The sequence below is a fragment of the Passer domesticus genome, chromosome 9, assembly GCF_036417665.1.
Source record: "Passer domesticus isolate bPasDom1 chromosome 9, bPasDom1.hap1, whole genome shotgun sequence".
Lineage (NCBI taxonomy): Eukaryota > Metazoa > Chordata > Aves > Passeriformes > Passeridae > Passer > Passer domesticus.
Window position 1 is genome coordinate 30,411,617 of NC_087482.1, and position 15,318 is coordinate 30,426,934.

General features: G+C 49.0%; 2 protein-coding genes across 6 annotated transcripts in view; one reads left to right on the plus strand and one right to left on the minus strand.

The window, feature by feature from the left end:
• Window positions 1-19: 19 nt before the first annotated feature.
• On the plus strand, window positions 20-10,576 carry C9H3orf18 (chromosome 9 C3orf18 homolog). The gene is made up of 5 exons (XM_064432359.1): window positions 20-143; window positions 3,385-3,779; window positions 5,104-5,129; window positions 6,617-6,746; window positions 8,001-10,576. The coding sequence occupies exons 2-5, from the start codon at window positions 3,546-3,548 to the stop codon at window positions 8,079-8,081; spliced, it is 471 nt and encodes a 156-aa protein (XP_064288429.1). The 5' UTR covers window positions 20-143; window positions 3,385-3,545; the 3' UTR covers window positions 8,082-10,576.
• Window positions 10,577-11,435: 859 nt separating this feature from the next.
• Window positions 11,436-15,318, minus strand: part of LOC135307841 (high mobility group protein HMGI-C-like) — a 51,882-nt gene continuing 47,999 nt past the window's right edge. For all 5 annotated transcript variants that reach the window (XM_064432365.1, XM_064432362.1, XM_064432360.1 and 2 more), the window contains exon 6: window positions 11,436-14,249. In XM_064432365.1, coding sequence (XP_064288435.1) covers window positions 14,164-14,249 — 86 coding nt within the window. In that variant the 3' untranslated portion in view covers window positions 11,436-14,163. The remainder of the gene's footprint in view (window positions 14,250-15,318) is intronic.

Below are 15,318 nucleotides of genomic sequence, written 5' to 3' on the forward strand. Positions count from 1 at the left end.
CTGGGGCGGCGTGCGGCGGGGCGGGGCCAGCGGCGGTGCGCGCGGAGCGCAGCCGAGCGGCGCGGCCCGGCCCGGCCCCGGGCGCGGCCCCCGGCGGCCGCTCCGCCCGCCCCGGGGGGACCGGACCTCGGCGGCAGCGCGCAGTAAGTGCCGGCCCGGCCGCCCCGGCGCGGGGCCGCTTCCAGGGAGGGGCGGGGTGGGCCGGGCCGCGCCGTCCCTCCCGCGGGCACTGCGGGGCTGCCGCGGCCTCTCGGGGTCCGGCCCCGGCCGCGTCCCGGGCGGGCCCGGCGGAGCGGCGGCAGCGGGGAGCGGCTGTGAGCCCGCTCCGCCTGGGCAGCGGGGAGGGCCCCATCACCCGTTATCCGCCCGGAAACTTGTGGTCGGGCTGGGGAAGGAGGGACTCCCGCGGGGATGGAGTGGCGGGCAGCGGTGCGGAGGCACAGGGCGCTCGCTGCCGTTCGGTGTGTGCCAGAGCGGGGTCACAGAGCGGTGACATTGCTGGGCCAGGGAGGGATGGCACCGTGCCCTTCTCGGACAGCGGGAGGGCGACAGCCCGGGAGCTCCGGGGCAGCGGGCACACACGGGCGGTCGGGGCTTCCCCCTGCCCTGGAGCCTGGTCAGAGGTGGGGGAAGCCAAAAGTTCACCCACTGGGAAGCCACATCCCGTTGCCAGCAGCAACGCAGTGCCGCTTGTATTGCTGAGTTATTACAGATACTTCATCTTGGCGAAGTAATGAAGAAACTATACTTGTTATTATTCTTCATCCAGAGACCCTCTGACCCATTTTCATCCCTGTGACACAAATTTCTGTTCCTGTCACCCCCAAAATGAAACAGCAGCACAGAGATTAAAACCAATACTTCAGAAAAGGCTCAAGGTGGGGCCCAAAACAATTTTCTGCATCTCAGAAGTGAGCAGCACCTATCAGAGATCAGTTTGGAAATGCTAGCTTGGGAGAGAAACAAATGCATTTTCCTTATTTGCAGACCCAGCAGAGTCCAGCACAGAGCACTCCTGGCTGTGCGAGGAGCTCTCTTGGTGCAGGCAGTGGAACAATGCCAGCTGGCAGCAGCTGAGGATCTGGTTCCTCTTCTGTTCTATTTGTGCACAGATTTTGCTGGAACCTGCCAGTGATAGGTAGTAGCTGTCCCTGGCCCTACAGCTGCCATCAGAGGCTTGGAGTGTGCCCAGCCTGCAGATCAAACTTCAGCACAGGGCTGACAGTTGGGAAAGGAAGGTGGTGGGGAAAGGGGACCCCCCCAGGCTCTGCCATGTAAGCTGTGGGCCCTGGGCCATCCTTGCACTCAGCCTCCCTATCTGACTGTCTGCAGCCTGGACCAGGAGGAGCTGGGGAGCAGAAACAGCACTGTCTGAACCTGGGAGTGGTTGTCTAAGCCAGGGCACACACCTTTGACACTGGACTGCTTTTAGAGCTGGGTCTGTGGGCACGGGAATCCTTCAGCATGAACAGAATGCCAAGAGCAAAAGAGCCCCCGTTCTCCCTTCACCAGATTTTCAGCTGGCTTATTTCAACTCAGCCTTTTTTGGTTTTTCAGAACTGACACCACATTCAGCTGAAGGCCTAATGCATTTTGTTTCCAAAATTCAGAGCTGTTCAAGATCTACAGCCATACTCTGCAAAGCCCTTGGGCCTGCTTCACTCCTTTCACTTAGGCTCTTTTTCCACTTTTTATTTCCTTGGTAGTGGCTTTTTAAAAAATGGGTATTATCATTATGGAAAGTTTCCCTGAATAGCACAAATTGATGGATTCTGCCTGAGCAGCTGCTCGATCTGCTCAATAATTCCTTCCCTTTCCCTGCTGGGCTGTCGCTGCTTCTGCTGCAGTTGTTGTGACACTGATGTCAAATTTGCCATCTTTGTGCCCAGGTGTGCCCTGCACCTGAGCTCTGCTGTGGTCAGGAGTGGCTGGAGAAGCCCAGGTGCCCTGTGGTTTAAGCAGAGTGCACATGGCTGATGGTCAGTGGCGGGCACCATCCCCTTCAGCTGCAATGACTTGTGACCCAGCACCATGTTAGGAGGGACCAGAGCAGAACTGTTATTATTCACATTTCTCTGGAAACTCCAGGGAGTTTGACAGTGTCTCCCAGGCACTTCAGAATTCCCCTTGGCTTCACAAAGTTGTTTCCAGGGGACTGAGGCAGACCCTGCATGAGTGGCAAAGCATTTACCTGCTCAGGGAGCTGCAGGACAAGTGGAGTGGCTGCTCCAGCTGCTGACTGAGCACAGCACAGGCTGCTGCTGCTTGCCTGGGGTGGATTCCCTGCTCCAGATGTTAGTGGCAGATGTTGATCACGCTGCTTCCTGCAGTTGTGGACAGCAGTGAGGCACCTCAGTATGGGAACTGCACAGTAACCTGGCCTGGAATGGAGCAGAACAATGGCTCGTTTCTCTTTGCGGGCACAGCGTTGTCTGTTCAGAGCTCACTGACCCCTCTGTCCCAGCTGCATTCCAGCCCAGAGATGTAATGTCTGCTGAATTGCAGGGAAATTACCAGAGAACTGCTGCAGAAGTTCTCAAGTCAGCTCAGCTCCAGAGGTAGCTGCATGGTGATCTAAAGTTACAGTGCTTTTATAAACCAAGTGTGTAAATACTTCCCATAGGCTCATCCCATGGTGTTTTGCAACTCTTGATCATTTGCACAATAGAAGTATGAAGCAATTAACACCTTTCATGTTCTCAGCATGAACAGATCTATCAAATTTCACAACTCCAATCCAAAATTGGACTAATTTTAAAATTAATATTGATAATTGCCAGTGCATGACTAATCTTGAGTGGGTGCTTTCATGAGGGATTGAGAAATACTCGGTGTCTTTAGATGGAGGACTGATGCAACCCACCCTTTCCAGAGCACTGGGATGAGCAGCAGTGGGACAATGGATAGTGCAGGGACTCACCACAACAGGGAACTCCTACTTTGGATTCCCTAAAAAGCATCCTGAGATATGGATGCCTCACAGCTGAGTGCCATTTCATTGGGTATGTTCCCACTGATAAGGGGATCAATACAGCTTTTCTAAAATTAAAAGAAAGAGACATAAGCAGGAAAATGCTCTGTCGTGGGGCAGATAGAAACCACCTGGTTCAGCCTGAGGCACACCAGAGACAAGGGTTCTGAGATTGTCCCCACATAGATTTCCAAGTGACTGCAAGAAAGCAGAGCTAGAGTAGCGATGGGAGTGTTGTCACCAACTCCACGTGAATTAGGCATGACTTTGGGGGCTCTCAGTAAGCTCAAAAAACATTTTTCTTGTTCTGAGCAGGCATTCAAAAACTGTGCTGGTGAATTGGGGCACTGTGGGAAAGGTTGTGCCTGTCTCCAGGAGCTCTGCACTGCTCATTTGTTCTCATTGTGTCCTAGGCCAAGTCCAGTGTGGATCCTACCCTGAAGAAAACCCATCAGTGGTGATGCTGCAGGACAGGTCTCACGTGGGGCCCTGGATTGGAAGGACAGCTCTGCACTTCTGTGGCTGATGGGAGAGGACAACAGCTTGGTGACAGGAGCTACCAAGAGCTGGCAGGATGAGTTACAGCTCACCCTCTGTGCATGACTTGCATCACAGCACCCCCACCACGGCCAAGCCAGACCCAGGGACAGCTCTGGACGTGACTGTATCACAAACAGCCACCATAAGCCCTGAGACTGCCAGTTTCAACAGCACCAAAATCCCAGAGATGGCCAGCACTGGACCTGGCATGAGCACCATGCTGCTTTCCTTTGGGATCATTACTGTGATTGGGTTGGCTGTAGCAATGGTAAGACAGCCCAGCTAAACATTCCTGTCTCTTGAGGGTGGAGGGTGGCTAGAGGTTCTAGGACTGATTTGCACTGAATAATTTATTTGCATTCTATTAAAGTCTCACCCAAAACTGCTGGGAACTGATAGTTCCTGAGATTCCTTTCTTTTTTAAGGCCTTTATCAAGTGCTCCAGTATTTCTGAGGTCTGGTCCAAATGGGATGCTCAGCAGGCCTAGCAGCAGCCATATGTGGTCTCAGTATTTGTTTTTAATAGCAATAGGAAGTTTGATTAAAAAGAAAAAAAGCAGATTCTGTTCTGACTTGTTACCTGGAACAGCTGCATTGATTTAAACCTTCTCTTGGGCCCCACAAAAAAGTTTATCCATATTGACTTTACAAGCAGATTGTTTAAACCATTTTAGTCCCCCCTGTGGACATGGGGTAATTCTTTTTGAATTAAAGTGGCCTGAATCCATGTCAGCAAGACTCAGCCTGGACTGCATTTCCAAGGTTCTGCATGCTGGGTATCAGTCCTTGAGGGTTTGGTGTGTCACTAACCTTGCCATTAATGCTGTGGGCAGAAGCTCTCAGAAACCCCAGTTCTGGGCTCACCATGGGCAGTGCAAGGGCTGCAGCTCTCCTTTTATGTAACCAGCTCATTTCCCTGCCAACAGAGAACAGAAGGTAGCAGCAAGCTCCCATTCCTTGTACAAGGAAGGGCTTCACTTACACAGCCATCAGAGGAGCCTACTGCAAAATTTCATTGCAGGCCCCAGGAGGAATTTTTCCAAAAGCCCCTAAGAAAACCTGGAAACAGTCCAAAGTTCCCAAGAGCAGCATCCAGCGTTCGTAGTTCTCAGAACAAGGCTGTGGAGGCCCAAAGCCTCCCTTTCTTCCCTGCACAGGCTGACAGAGGCAAGTCCCTGAGCATGCCCTCCCTCTTTGCTTCTTCCCTCTGTACTGGGGAGGGGGTAGCAGCACTTCTGTGCTGTAGGAAATTTGCACATGAAAATCACAAAGGGAAGCTTTTTCATCCACTCTTAAATTGCAACATACATCCTGCAGCCACAGAAATGTGCTGAGCTGCACCTCATAATCCACCTAATACTCCTACTCCTACTAACACACCTAATAACAGGCCACTGAGCACTTAGTGTCAGACATGATGTGCTGCCAAGCTCACAGTGATGCATATGAAGTGTCATTGTCACTTCTCTCTTCCCCCACTTTGGTGCACAGTGATTCCAACCTTCTCTACCTCTTTCCTGTGTGCCCAAAACTTCTCAGCTATTCCCCATCCTACTGGGACTGCTGTAATGATGCTTCTTTTTCTCCTTCAGGTTCTGTATATCAGGAAGAGGAAGAGGTAAGTGAGATCTGTTACTGGCTGGAGGGAACTCAGTGCTTCAAAATGCAGAGTGAGCTCAGGAGGAGATGGGGAGGGATCTGTGGGAGAACACTGTGTGACTGAGGCTGGCACACTGCACTCCTGGGACTGGGCATCCCCCTGACACCAAAGTGTCAAAGACTCCTCCACAGCTTTGGAAGGAGAATAAAGCTGAGCAGGAGGAGGTCAGGGATCCTACAAAGTCATCACACTTCACCTATGAGATGCATCAAAACAGAGGAGAGGGTTATGGGTGTATAAAGAAGCTGGGAACTCCATCATGAGAGGTGTAGATCTCAGGTTTCAGCCATTCCTGTGTTTTCTAGCAGCCCAGGCAGTGACAGTAAGTGGCAGCAGCACAGTGCAGAGATGCAGCTTCAGCCCAGGAGTTCATGTCTTCATTTCCTTGCTAAGCTCCTGGCTGGATATAGAGAGGAGAGCAGCATGCAGGGAGAATCACATTGGTTCTTCCATCTCACAGCAGGGACTCTGCTGAAGATCCTTAAGCTGTGGTACCTCCTCCCTCCCTCACTCCTTGGGGCAGATCTGGCCAGGCCACAGACTTCCACAAGGTGATGTGGCCCACTGTAAAATTTCCTAGCCCAGCCCCAAAGCCCAGGTCTGGGTGCTGCTGCAGGAGCAGCCAATGCTTGGCCTGTGAAAGTAGCACTGCTGGAGATAATGGTTGTGCTGGTAAGCCCAGAGAGAAGCAGGGGAAGAATGTGTCATCCTAACACTTGCCAAAATAGATACTTGTGGTGACACTGCCAGTAACTGCTTGTGCGTTTCCTTCTACTCCAAAACTCAGCTATAGCCAAAGGCAGGACTCAGTGTTCTCCCAGGAGCCACCCCATCCATCATCCAGCTCTGAGGAGACCCTTTGAGTAATAATTCATAGCCTGTCTCTTGGAGCAATGATACAAGAGTAGGAACAGTGTCCACAGGCATCAGCTCCCTGTGAGAATCTCTTTCCTATTTTCTATTTATTGTTTGTTATTTTCTGTTTAAATTATGCACTTCAGCCCCAGAGTTAAACTACTCTCAGACCACTGGAGCTTGAAGTGCTGTGACAGACTGTGACATGGCAGGACGGGCGGGTGTGGGCAGAGGGACAGGGGGAGAAGTCACAACATGCCAAGCCAGTATGTTCCACTGTTTCTTTTGTCCCTCCACATAAAGCATAATCTTTTAAGGTCTGCAAGAACTTAAATCCTGATTCCTCTGTGTGTAAATGCCTGCCAACATAGATTAGTGATGGCAATTAATCCCTGTAACTGCGCTCTAGGTGTCTTGCACTCCTGCCAGCTATATGTAGCAGGTTCTTAGCCTCATCCAGCAAGAGCCACAGGAGCAGAATCCCTGTGCAGCAGGAGAAGCAGCCTGCAGAAAGCCTCAGCAGTGGGGTGGGGAAGCAGCCTGAGCCCTGTCCTTCTCAACCAACCCTTTCCCTCCCCTCCCTCGGGCAGGTTGGAGAAGCTACGGCACCAGCTCATGCCCATGTACAACTTTGATCCCACCGAGGAGCAGGATGAGCTGGAGCAGGAGCTGCTGGAACATGGGCGAGATGCAGCATCTGCCCAGGCATCACAGAGCAAGGTAGGCAGCAACCCCAGGGTCACTGCAGCCACTGCTACCTGCACTGCTTTCTTACAGGGCCACGGAGATTGTGTAGGGCTGCAGGATAGGGAAGATCTCAGGAGGACTTCCCCATTTCTGCCAGCCCTGGAGGTGGGGACTTGAGCATTTTGGAGTGCTTAGGGTGGACTGAGGAGTCAGGCAGGTATTTGACAGGAGGCTCTCTCCTGCCCAGTGTAACAAGAAGTAGGAGAAATCAGAAAGAAGGGCTTCTCACCACTGTTTGGGTCCAGCTTCACAGTATTGTCTCTTCCCTCTGTTGTCACCACCACACAAAAAGCCTTTTTAATAAAAAAAAAAGCCAGCAGGGATGGTTGGAACAGGTGTCCCTTACCCAGTGACACAGCCTGTCCTTGGAGCAGACATACCTTTCCTTTAATGCATTCCTTTCCAGATACACTGTGTTGCCCATGTCATCCCCTGCTTTTCCTGTTCAGGAGCAGTTGTTCTCCCAAACAGTTCTGAGTTTCCACACACTTTATACCTTCAGAAAATCTGTAGCAAGCTTGGTGTAGGCAGAAAAGGAAAGAAGAAATAATACAACTCTAATTATAAAATACTTACCATGAGATATTCTCAACCTGCTAAAGAGCTCAAAGGAGACTTGTTGGAATATGAAAGATAACCAACATATGAAATATACTAGTTTGGAAAGCAGGAAATGTGGTGTATAAAAGCAAAGGATCTTGTCCTCTGAGTAGCACATACTAGGACATCAGATCCCTCTATTAATCCACATAGGGGGCTTGCCTGGAGGTAGTAAAGGAGAAATTGTAAGGCCAGAGTTAACCTCAGCTCAGCAAAACCAGAATCATCCTCTCCAGGGACAGACTGGCTGGCAGGATACCTCAGATCCCTCTTGCTAATGCCTGGGAAGTACAAGAGTTTAAAGATTCAGTACAAAAAGAGAGGGAGAGTCTAAAACAACAGCTCATGTTCAGGCAAAGGCACATTTCCAGACCTTCTTGATGTCTCAAGCCTTTTCACGCTGCCTTGTATATATAAATAGTGAGACCCAGTAATCCAATGATGCGGGGATTTTAAACTGGCGTGGATGTGCTGACTAACTCTCCAGCCTGCTGTATTTCCCTGTCACAGCCTTGTTAACGCCTTGTTAGCCGGGCAGGCTCCCCTGGGAGGGGCCAATGCCGTTCCAAGGTGCAGCCCTGAGCCAGGGCAGCCGTGCTGGCTCTCAGCTCTGCTGCTCCCCTGCAGGTGCTGCTGCCGAGTCAGGGAGCCCTGCAGAGACCCAGCCGCCTCGTGTTCACCGACGTGGCCAACGCCATCAATGCATGACCGGGACCTGCCCTGCTCCGGGATCCTGCTGGGGACAAGGAGGATGGAGCCAGCAAAGCAGTGACTTCCCTCAAGCATGGCTGATCTGCTGAGCCCAGCTGGGCACCTGTTGGTTTGTGTTACACATGGGCACAGGAGGTGCCAGCACTCTGGGAAACAAACCCTTTGTGAGGGCAGTGGTGATTTTCTGGTGCGTGTGTTACCATGAAAAGCTCCTGAGCTCGTTACTGGGCTGGCACTGCCTGACACCACCTACCGAGCTTTGAGTTTAGGAACAGTGCCTGCTTTGTGTAGATTAACCTGTCAGAGCACAGAGCTGTGCTCTCTGGTCAGGGAAGGAGAGAGAAATTTCATTTCAGGAAACTTCTCCACTGGCTTTGTATGCCCAGGCCCCAGGGAAAGTGATGGATGAGCCTCTGCAGTGACCACAGCTCTGGCCAGCCCTGGCTGGGGACTGGTGGCAAAGCCTCTTTGAGCCAGGAGAGCTGCCTGCCCCAGCTGAGGGATGGCCTGGGGCACAGCAAGGAGAACACAACCATGGGATTATCCCCTCCCAGGCCTGTGGCTGCTGGTAAATGTGCACCAGGGTGATGTTGTAGCATGGGGAATTCACTGGCTTGAAAAAGTGAAACAGTGAAGATTTGGCCGATAACATCTTAATCTGAGGAAGTGGCTGAATATCCCAAATTAGAGCTCCTGTACAGACAGGGGATCTCACACAGCTAGAGCCAGGGACTATCACTGTCTGCCTCTGTGAGCCCTGAGGCTGAGCTAGGAATAAGAGTGCTTGGGCCACAAAGAGGAGTTGAGCAGAACTAGGGTTCCAATACCATTTATCCCTTCCTGCTTTGGCTCAGGGAAGTTTCTACAGTGCAGAGCATTATCCAGGAAAAAAAAAACATTAAGCTTTGAAATACTTTCTTTTAAAAAAGGAAAAACATGTATTGGCTCAACAACAGCCTAGTGTTTGCCCCCAGAGATGACTAACAGCTGGTTTACTTCCTTACCTGCCAGGACCTGCAGTCAGAGCCTTCTCTTCTTCCTGCTGAAGGGAACACAGAGCTTTGCCTTAGCCTCTGCTCGAGTTACCTGCTAGGAACAGGTAGGTGGGACTAGACAGGTAAGCCAGGGGTTTCCCTGTAGCCCTGAAGCATCTCTCTGCCTGTGCATCCTTCAGGGCTGCAGGAGGGAGAGTGCCAAGGGGTCTCTGGCCACCTTGGCACGTGGCAGTGCAGTGTGGGGGTCTGTTGGCTGAAAGCCTTTTGGTGGGCACTGGCCCTGAGTGGTGCCAACCAGCACAGCAGCCAGGGAGCAGCACCAGTGCCCAGCCATGCCCTGATCACCTCCTGATCTTTTGTTACAGGCATTTGTCAATCAGATTTTATTCCATTCACAGCACCAGTTAAAGGGAATCAGGGCAAGCCAGAATTTGAATGCAGATCTAAAGCTTTATGCAAGGAGTTGTTGCAGAGTGGCAATTCAGGTATCATGTGCTTTGTTGGAAGTTTGGACCTGCCAGTTAGTTTTTGTTCTTCCCCCGTGTGATTGTTTTTCCCACATTCATTAAATGCAGACTCTTTCCTGGGTCTGTGGCCCTGACCCCTGCAGGGCACAGCTCCTTACCAGCCTTCCCTCTTCCAGCTTCCCTCAGGGCAGCTTTGCAGGGCTAAACTGCTTTAGTGTTTCAGTATCCAGCTGTCTTTTTAGAACTAGGGATTTTTGGGGATATATTAGGGGTTGGAGTGTGAAAAACAGCCCAGTCCTCATTGCCAGGGGATGTGGCAGGTGGCATTCCCAGGCTGCTGCTGTTTTGCCCCCGGGGATCCTGCTGGAAGGAAGGTGCATGGGTACAAACACTCAGTGTAATGCAGATTAGGTCCTTAGAATCTGGAGGCTGGCTGTGGGTATTCCCGTCGATCAGCTGAGAGAAAAACCTCCCAACGCAGACACACCTGCCAGCTCCTGCAAGTGCTGAGAGCAGCCACAGAGCTGATTCCTCCCTTCCCTGCCTGTCCCCTTTCCAGGCTCTGCAGCAGCAGAGAGACACATGTGGCACTAGGGATGTCCAGCTGTCTTGAATTGCAGCATTTCCTCCAGAACTCTTAGGACTGGAATTTAAATGGTTGTTTTAAACTCAACAAAAGGCAAGTGTGAGCTGAGCTGTTTCCTCAATGCCTCAGCCCAGTGTGTGCCCTTGTGCCAGTTCTGTGTGCTGCAGGGCAACAACAAACACACCTACAGAGGAATTCTCTTGAACCATTCTCCCTGTGATGGTAGGCTTTGTCCTGTGACAACTGCCCTTAGAGTAAAAAAGTACAGAAATTAAGACTAAAAGAATATTATGGGTAATTGCTGGGCTCATATTCTTTTAGTTCCATAGCGCCTCCTCTCACAGTTCTTGGATGTATAATTTAGCAGAAGCATTATGATGTAATTTAATTCAAGTGTTTCTGTGTTTTAAAGCATTGAAATATAATTAAACTATTTACATGAAAGTCTAGTGTGATTGTCTTATTCCCCTGTCATTTGCAATTTCCCACAGAAACTGTTGGAGTGTTACCCCAGTATCTGCTGGTAATTTGTGTGCAGTGAATTCCCCTGCCCTTTCAAAAACAAAACTCAATGGGAAAAACCTGGAAGGGGAAGCTCTGTGGGGGTCAAAGTTTAGTGTTCTATAGCACAGAAACTCAGATCTCTTCACAAAGGCTTGCTGGAGAAGTCAGAAGCTTCCAGCTGCCAGTCCTGGGCATCCAGGGTACAAAAAGCAATCCCAACTTACCCTTCAGCTGAATTCCTGTACAAACCAGGGGTTCATCAGCTCACCTGCAGCTCTGCCCACACCGAGGGGAACAGAACATGATGACATTGCTGGTATATTTCAGAATTGCTCCTGCCTCATCTGGCCCACAGCCCCAAGACTTGGGACTAGTTAGGAAAGCTGTCAGATGAACTCAAGAGGCGGTGCACAGGCAGACAATTAATTGTATTTAAAGCTAAATAGCTGTATAGCCCACAGAACTATGTGGGGGAGAAAAAGACTCGACTGTGGACACTTCTGGGTGTGCATGTGAAGCAGAACTGCCTTGTGTTCCAATCAAGCCTCCAAGACACACAAAAGGATGGAATTAGGCACCCACATTTGGGCTTAGGAGGCTGAATGATTTTCTCCATGTGTGATTCCTCATGCTTATTATTTCTTGTTTTCACATCAATCTGGGGCTGCTCCTGAACAACCAGATTTTTGTTTATAATCCCCAAAGTCCAGGTCAAGAGACACTCACCTTATCCAGCGATGTGTCTGTGTGTGCTGAGGGTGCTGCACAAGGAGGAGGCAAAGCAGGAGCCTGAGGGGCATTTGTTCAAGACCTTTATTTAACAAACTTCAAGGCTAATTTGCAAGTTGCCAACACTCTCTATGCCTTCACCAAAACCATTTATAGGAAACTTCCAAACTTTGCTAGACAACAAACTTCACCTCACCTCCTGTGGTTTAACCAACTGTAATGACCTCTTATTTTTGGCCAAGTCAGACCAAACTGAGCTTAAAAACACTTGACATGCACTTGCTTAGAGGTAGGTTTGTCTCTCCAGAAAAGGTAATTAACTATATGGGAAATAAAAATGTTTGTCATTTTAAAAAAGACAATCCAAGTGATCCAGTGTGAAATCCCAGCTCCCTGCAGATGTCTGGAATTCTGCCCACCTTTCATAGGCATTGATTTCCATTCTAAATTCTCTGTGTAAACATGGAAGCTGAAGTTATGGACTGGGGTTTCAACTACACACAGAAGAGCTCCTAAAAGAGTGGAATTCTCTTTGTTCTCCTCCAGCAACTGCATTTTTACTGTGTTTTACTTCTTTACTGTGGTTTTTTTTGGCTTTTTTTTTTTTTTAGCAGAGTGGTAAGAGTTAGCAAAGACTAGATTTTTTTAGGGTTTTTTTTTTAATTTTAAGAGTACTTTGCAAGTACTTCCCAGAGCAATACTGCTGACCTAAAGCAGATGGATTTACTATCTAGCCAAGGCAGTGTGCACCCCTACTCCATGCCATCAGCTGAGAAAGGACTGACTGATGTCACAGGAAAAGCCTGAGTCTCTTCCAGATGTAATCCCTAATCCATTTAGAAGCTGAAGTTACAGTCTCACACTGCAAGTGCTACTGCTCTCAGGTAGCAGGGGTTAATTGAATGGGCAGTATAGCCTTGCAAACAGAGTAATGAACTGCCAAATCAACTGAAAATCAGGCACAGAAGTTGGTAAAATATATTGGTCTGCTACTGGAGTAGCCTTTGAATGCAGATATGAACTGCAGCTGAACTTGTGAGTGCACTGAAGAGCAGCAGAATTCAGGGGAGCATCAGCTGCACCTTCTCATGTAACCATCAACAGTAGAGAGTCACTTGTGTCATGTCCCACCCAGAGTAATCCCCACAGCAGGAGCTGGGGGTCAAACTCCTTGTATCTGGCAGCACAGCTCATCCTATAGCACAGGATTTAGGTCAGTCCCTGTGATCTAATCCATTTAGTCCTAGATTTCTCTGCTATTTGGTAGTGGAGGCACAAAGATTATCTGTGATGCAGTTTTGTGCTGTGACCACCAAGCTCCATACACACCCTTAGGGCAAACCAGATACCACACAGAATTAGGACTGGGACTCATCACTACTAAGCAGAAATAATGGGATCAGGACTCATCAGTACTAAACTAGATGGACTGGACAAAATGACCCAAAAGGAAAAAAAAAAAAACCACTTTTCCCCCTATTATCTCTGCATTCAGCCCTTCTTAATTCTGCATACATTTTCTTGTGTTAAATAAATACTTGCCAAGGGAACAGAACTCTGATGAAAAGATAATAAATGAGTTCAATATACACAGCCATTTCATGGGTTTCTGCTATGCACCACCATAAATTTAAAGCCAATTATGTTCTGTTTAAATATTTAACACTGTAAAGCTAGCCAATTTTACATCCTGTCAGAGATAATTGAAATACCCACTTTGTCCCTTTAATAGGCAGGCAGAACATCCAGGAGATGGAAAATACCACCGGGATTTCACTATTTGCAACTGGATATTGGAAATACCCTCAATTTCTCAGAATTTAACAGCTCTGACACCAAAAGCACAAATCTGCAAACAGTGTAAAACTGAGAGCAGCCAGCAACAATCTCAAACCAACTGGCTACTGCTGTCTCCCCAAACTGAACTATCAGCAGCTTTTATTTGCATAGTTGTGACACTAGAGGACCCCACACACGCATGTTAGGGACTGAATTTAAACTAATTTAAATTGAATCCTGAGGCTCTGCAAGGAAGCAACTTTTGTGTAACTGCTTCTTTACAGACACTCCTTTGAAGAGATGAAATCCAGTGGCTGTGACTAAGCTTGTAAGCACTTGGTGCTGCTATCAAACTTGGGGGGAGAGCCACCAGGCCAGAAGAAGTTATAGAGATGGCCCTGAGCTGATCACATTAAGATAAAAAATTCAGAATCAATCCCTAAGACATCGGGGTGCAAACTTTCCCCTAAAGCATGCAAGTTACTGGCCACTGGAACAGCAGTGCAGGGCAAGCTGGAAATGCCATGAAGGTTTTTTGTTCTGAAATAGTCAAGAAAGGACTCAAAGGCTGTCTTTCAGATACAGTCCCTATGGGGCAACACAGCAAAACTTAACTCCTGGCACTGCCCCATCAGTCTGCCAGAGGTGATATGGCAGACGAGCTCAGCCATTAACTGTGTAAATAGATTTCCTTTCCTGTATCTGTATTGCTGAGTCAGCTTCTGCTGAAATACTGCTCTCTGTGGCAGGGCAAGGCACCGGGTGATCCAAGTATTTTAAAGAGAAATCATTATACTCACAGAAGATATACTACAAACTGTAAAAGGCTTCTCTCCAACAAGGCAATTTGCCATTTCTTCCCCTAAATCCTTGTTTGGATGTTTGGGGTAAGCAAGTCCACAGGCAACAGGAGAGAGCTTGGCTAAAATTATCACAAATGAAGAATCTGAAATACAACATTAAAAGTCCTGTTTGCTTTCCACTCCTCTGGCTTCAGCAAGACACAAACAGGTGGGACATTACTGAGCTGCAGCAGGGATGTGACTCAGACATCTCCTAAGACCAGTGGTTTTGGCAGACCTGGAGCCGTCTTTTCCAGTGATGTCTAAAGGAAAGATCACAGGGGACAGAGGGTTAGAGCTTTGAGTCCAGGATTCCTGCTGCCCAGTACCCCTTACAGAGTACCTCTTACAAGGTTGAGAGGTGACAAGGGTCCACTCCCCAACAACCAAAGGTCTTCACAACATTCCCATTGCTCTTGTACAGGCCCCAGGCTAAATGGAGCTCCTGACACAAATAGCTTCCCTGGCAGCAGGGCTCAGCAGGAGGCTACTGAGGGCCCACAAGTGACAGTCTGGTCAAATTGACTGGTTTCTGCTCTGCAAACACTCATCAACCACCTCTGCTGACAGTAATTATGTATTTCCTTGAATCCTCATGAGACATCAAGTACCTGAAGTGCCCTACCCAGTATTAAACACCAGGGAAGTAGATGTGCAGATTGTCTGGAAATGGTGTGAGTGGGGAATGCTTCTGGCTACACAGGCTTGCTGTGATCCATGCCTCAACCCCTGGCTTTCAGGAGAGCTGAACTGACCATTGGGGCAGCAGAGGAAACAAAGTAGACGAAGTTTGTATGAAAAAGAATGCAAGGATGGCAAGATAGAAAAAAAGGAGCAAGATCCCAAGGCTGCTTCTGGGCTTTGCACTTGGAAATTCTACCATAAAGCAACCTCTTTCTCCCTCACACCTACAGTCCATTAGCCAAGAAGTTACTCAGACAAACCAAACCACATCTGCCACTGTGGCTTAGGAGCCTATGAAATGAGATTCATCAATCCTTCAGTAATGGTACTCACAGAAAAAAACCCAAATGCTTCTTAACCCAGAAGAACAGAAATGTTAATGCTGGAGTTGTGATTGGTAGCATCTACAGGTAGCAACACAGCTGAGCCTGATCCATGAACAAACTTCTGCCTGCTCTTGGATAACCTGGAGTCTCCCATAACCAGTGCCTTGGGAAAAGCAGAGCCAGATCCCCAGGCAAAGGCCATGGGAATAAAAACCAGCTGGCTTTAAAGCAGCTCTCTGCCCCACTGGAGACTTGCAAACCTTGCATATTTCTAATGCAGCTCTTGCTGCATATCTTGATTTTCTCCACAACAGACTGGGAC

Bases quoted from the DNA above. Each gene is read 5' to 3' on its own strand.
- C9H3orf18 (XM_064432359.1), top strand. From the start codon at position 3,546: ATGAGTTACAGCTCACCCTCTGTGCATGACTTGCATCACAGCACCCCC. The intron at 3,780-5,103 runs GTAAGACAGCCC...TTTCTCCTTCAG, and splicing joins TTGGGTTGGCTGTAGCAATG to GTTCTGTATATCAGGAAGAG. The intron at 5,130-6,616 runs GTAAGTGAGATC...TCCCTCGGGCAG, and splicing joins TATATCAGGAAGAGGAAGAG to GTTGGAGAAGCTACGGCACC.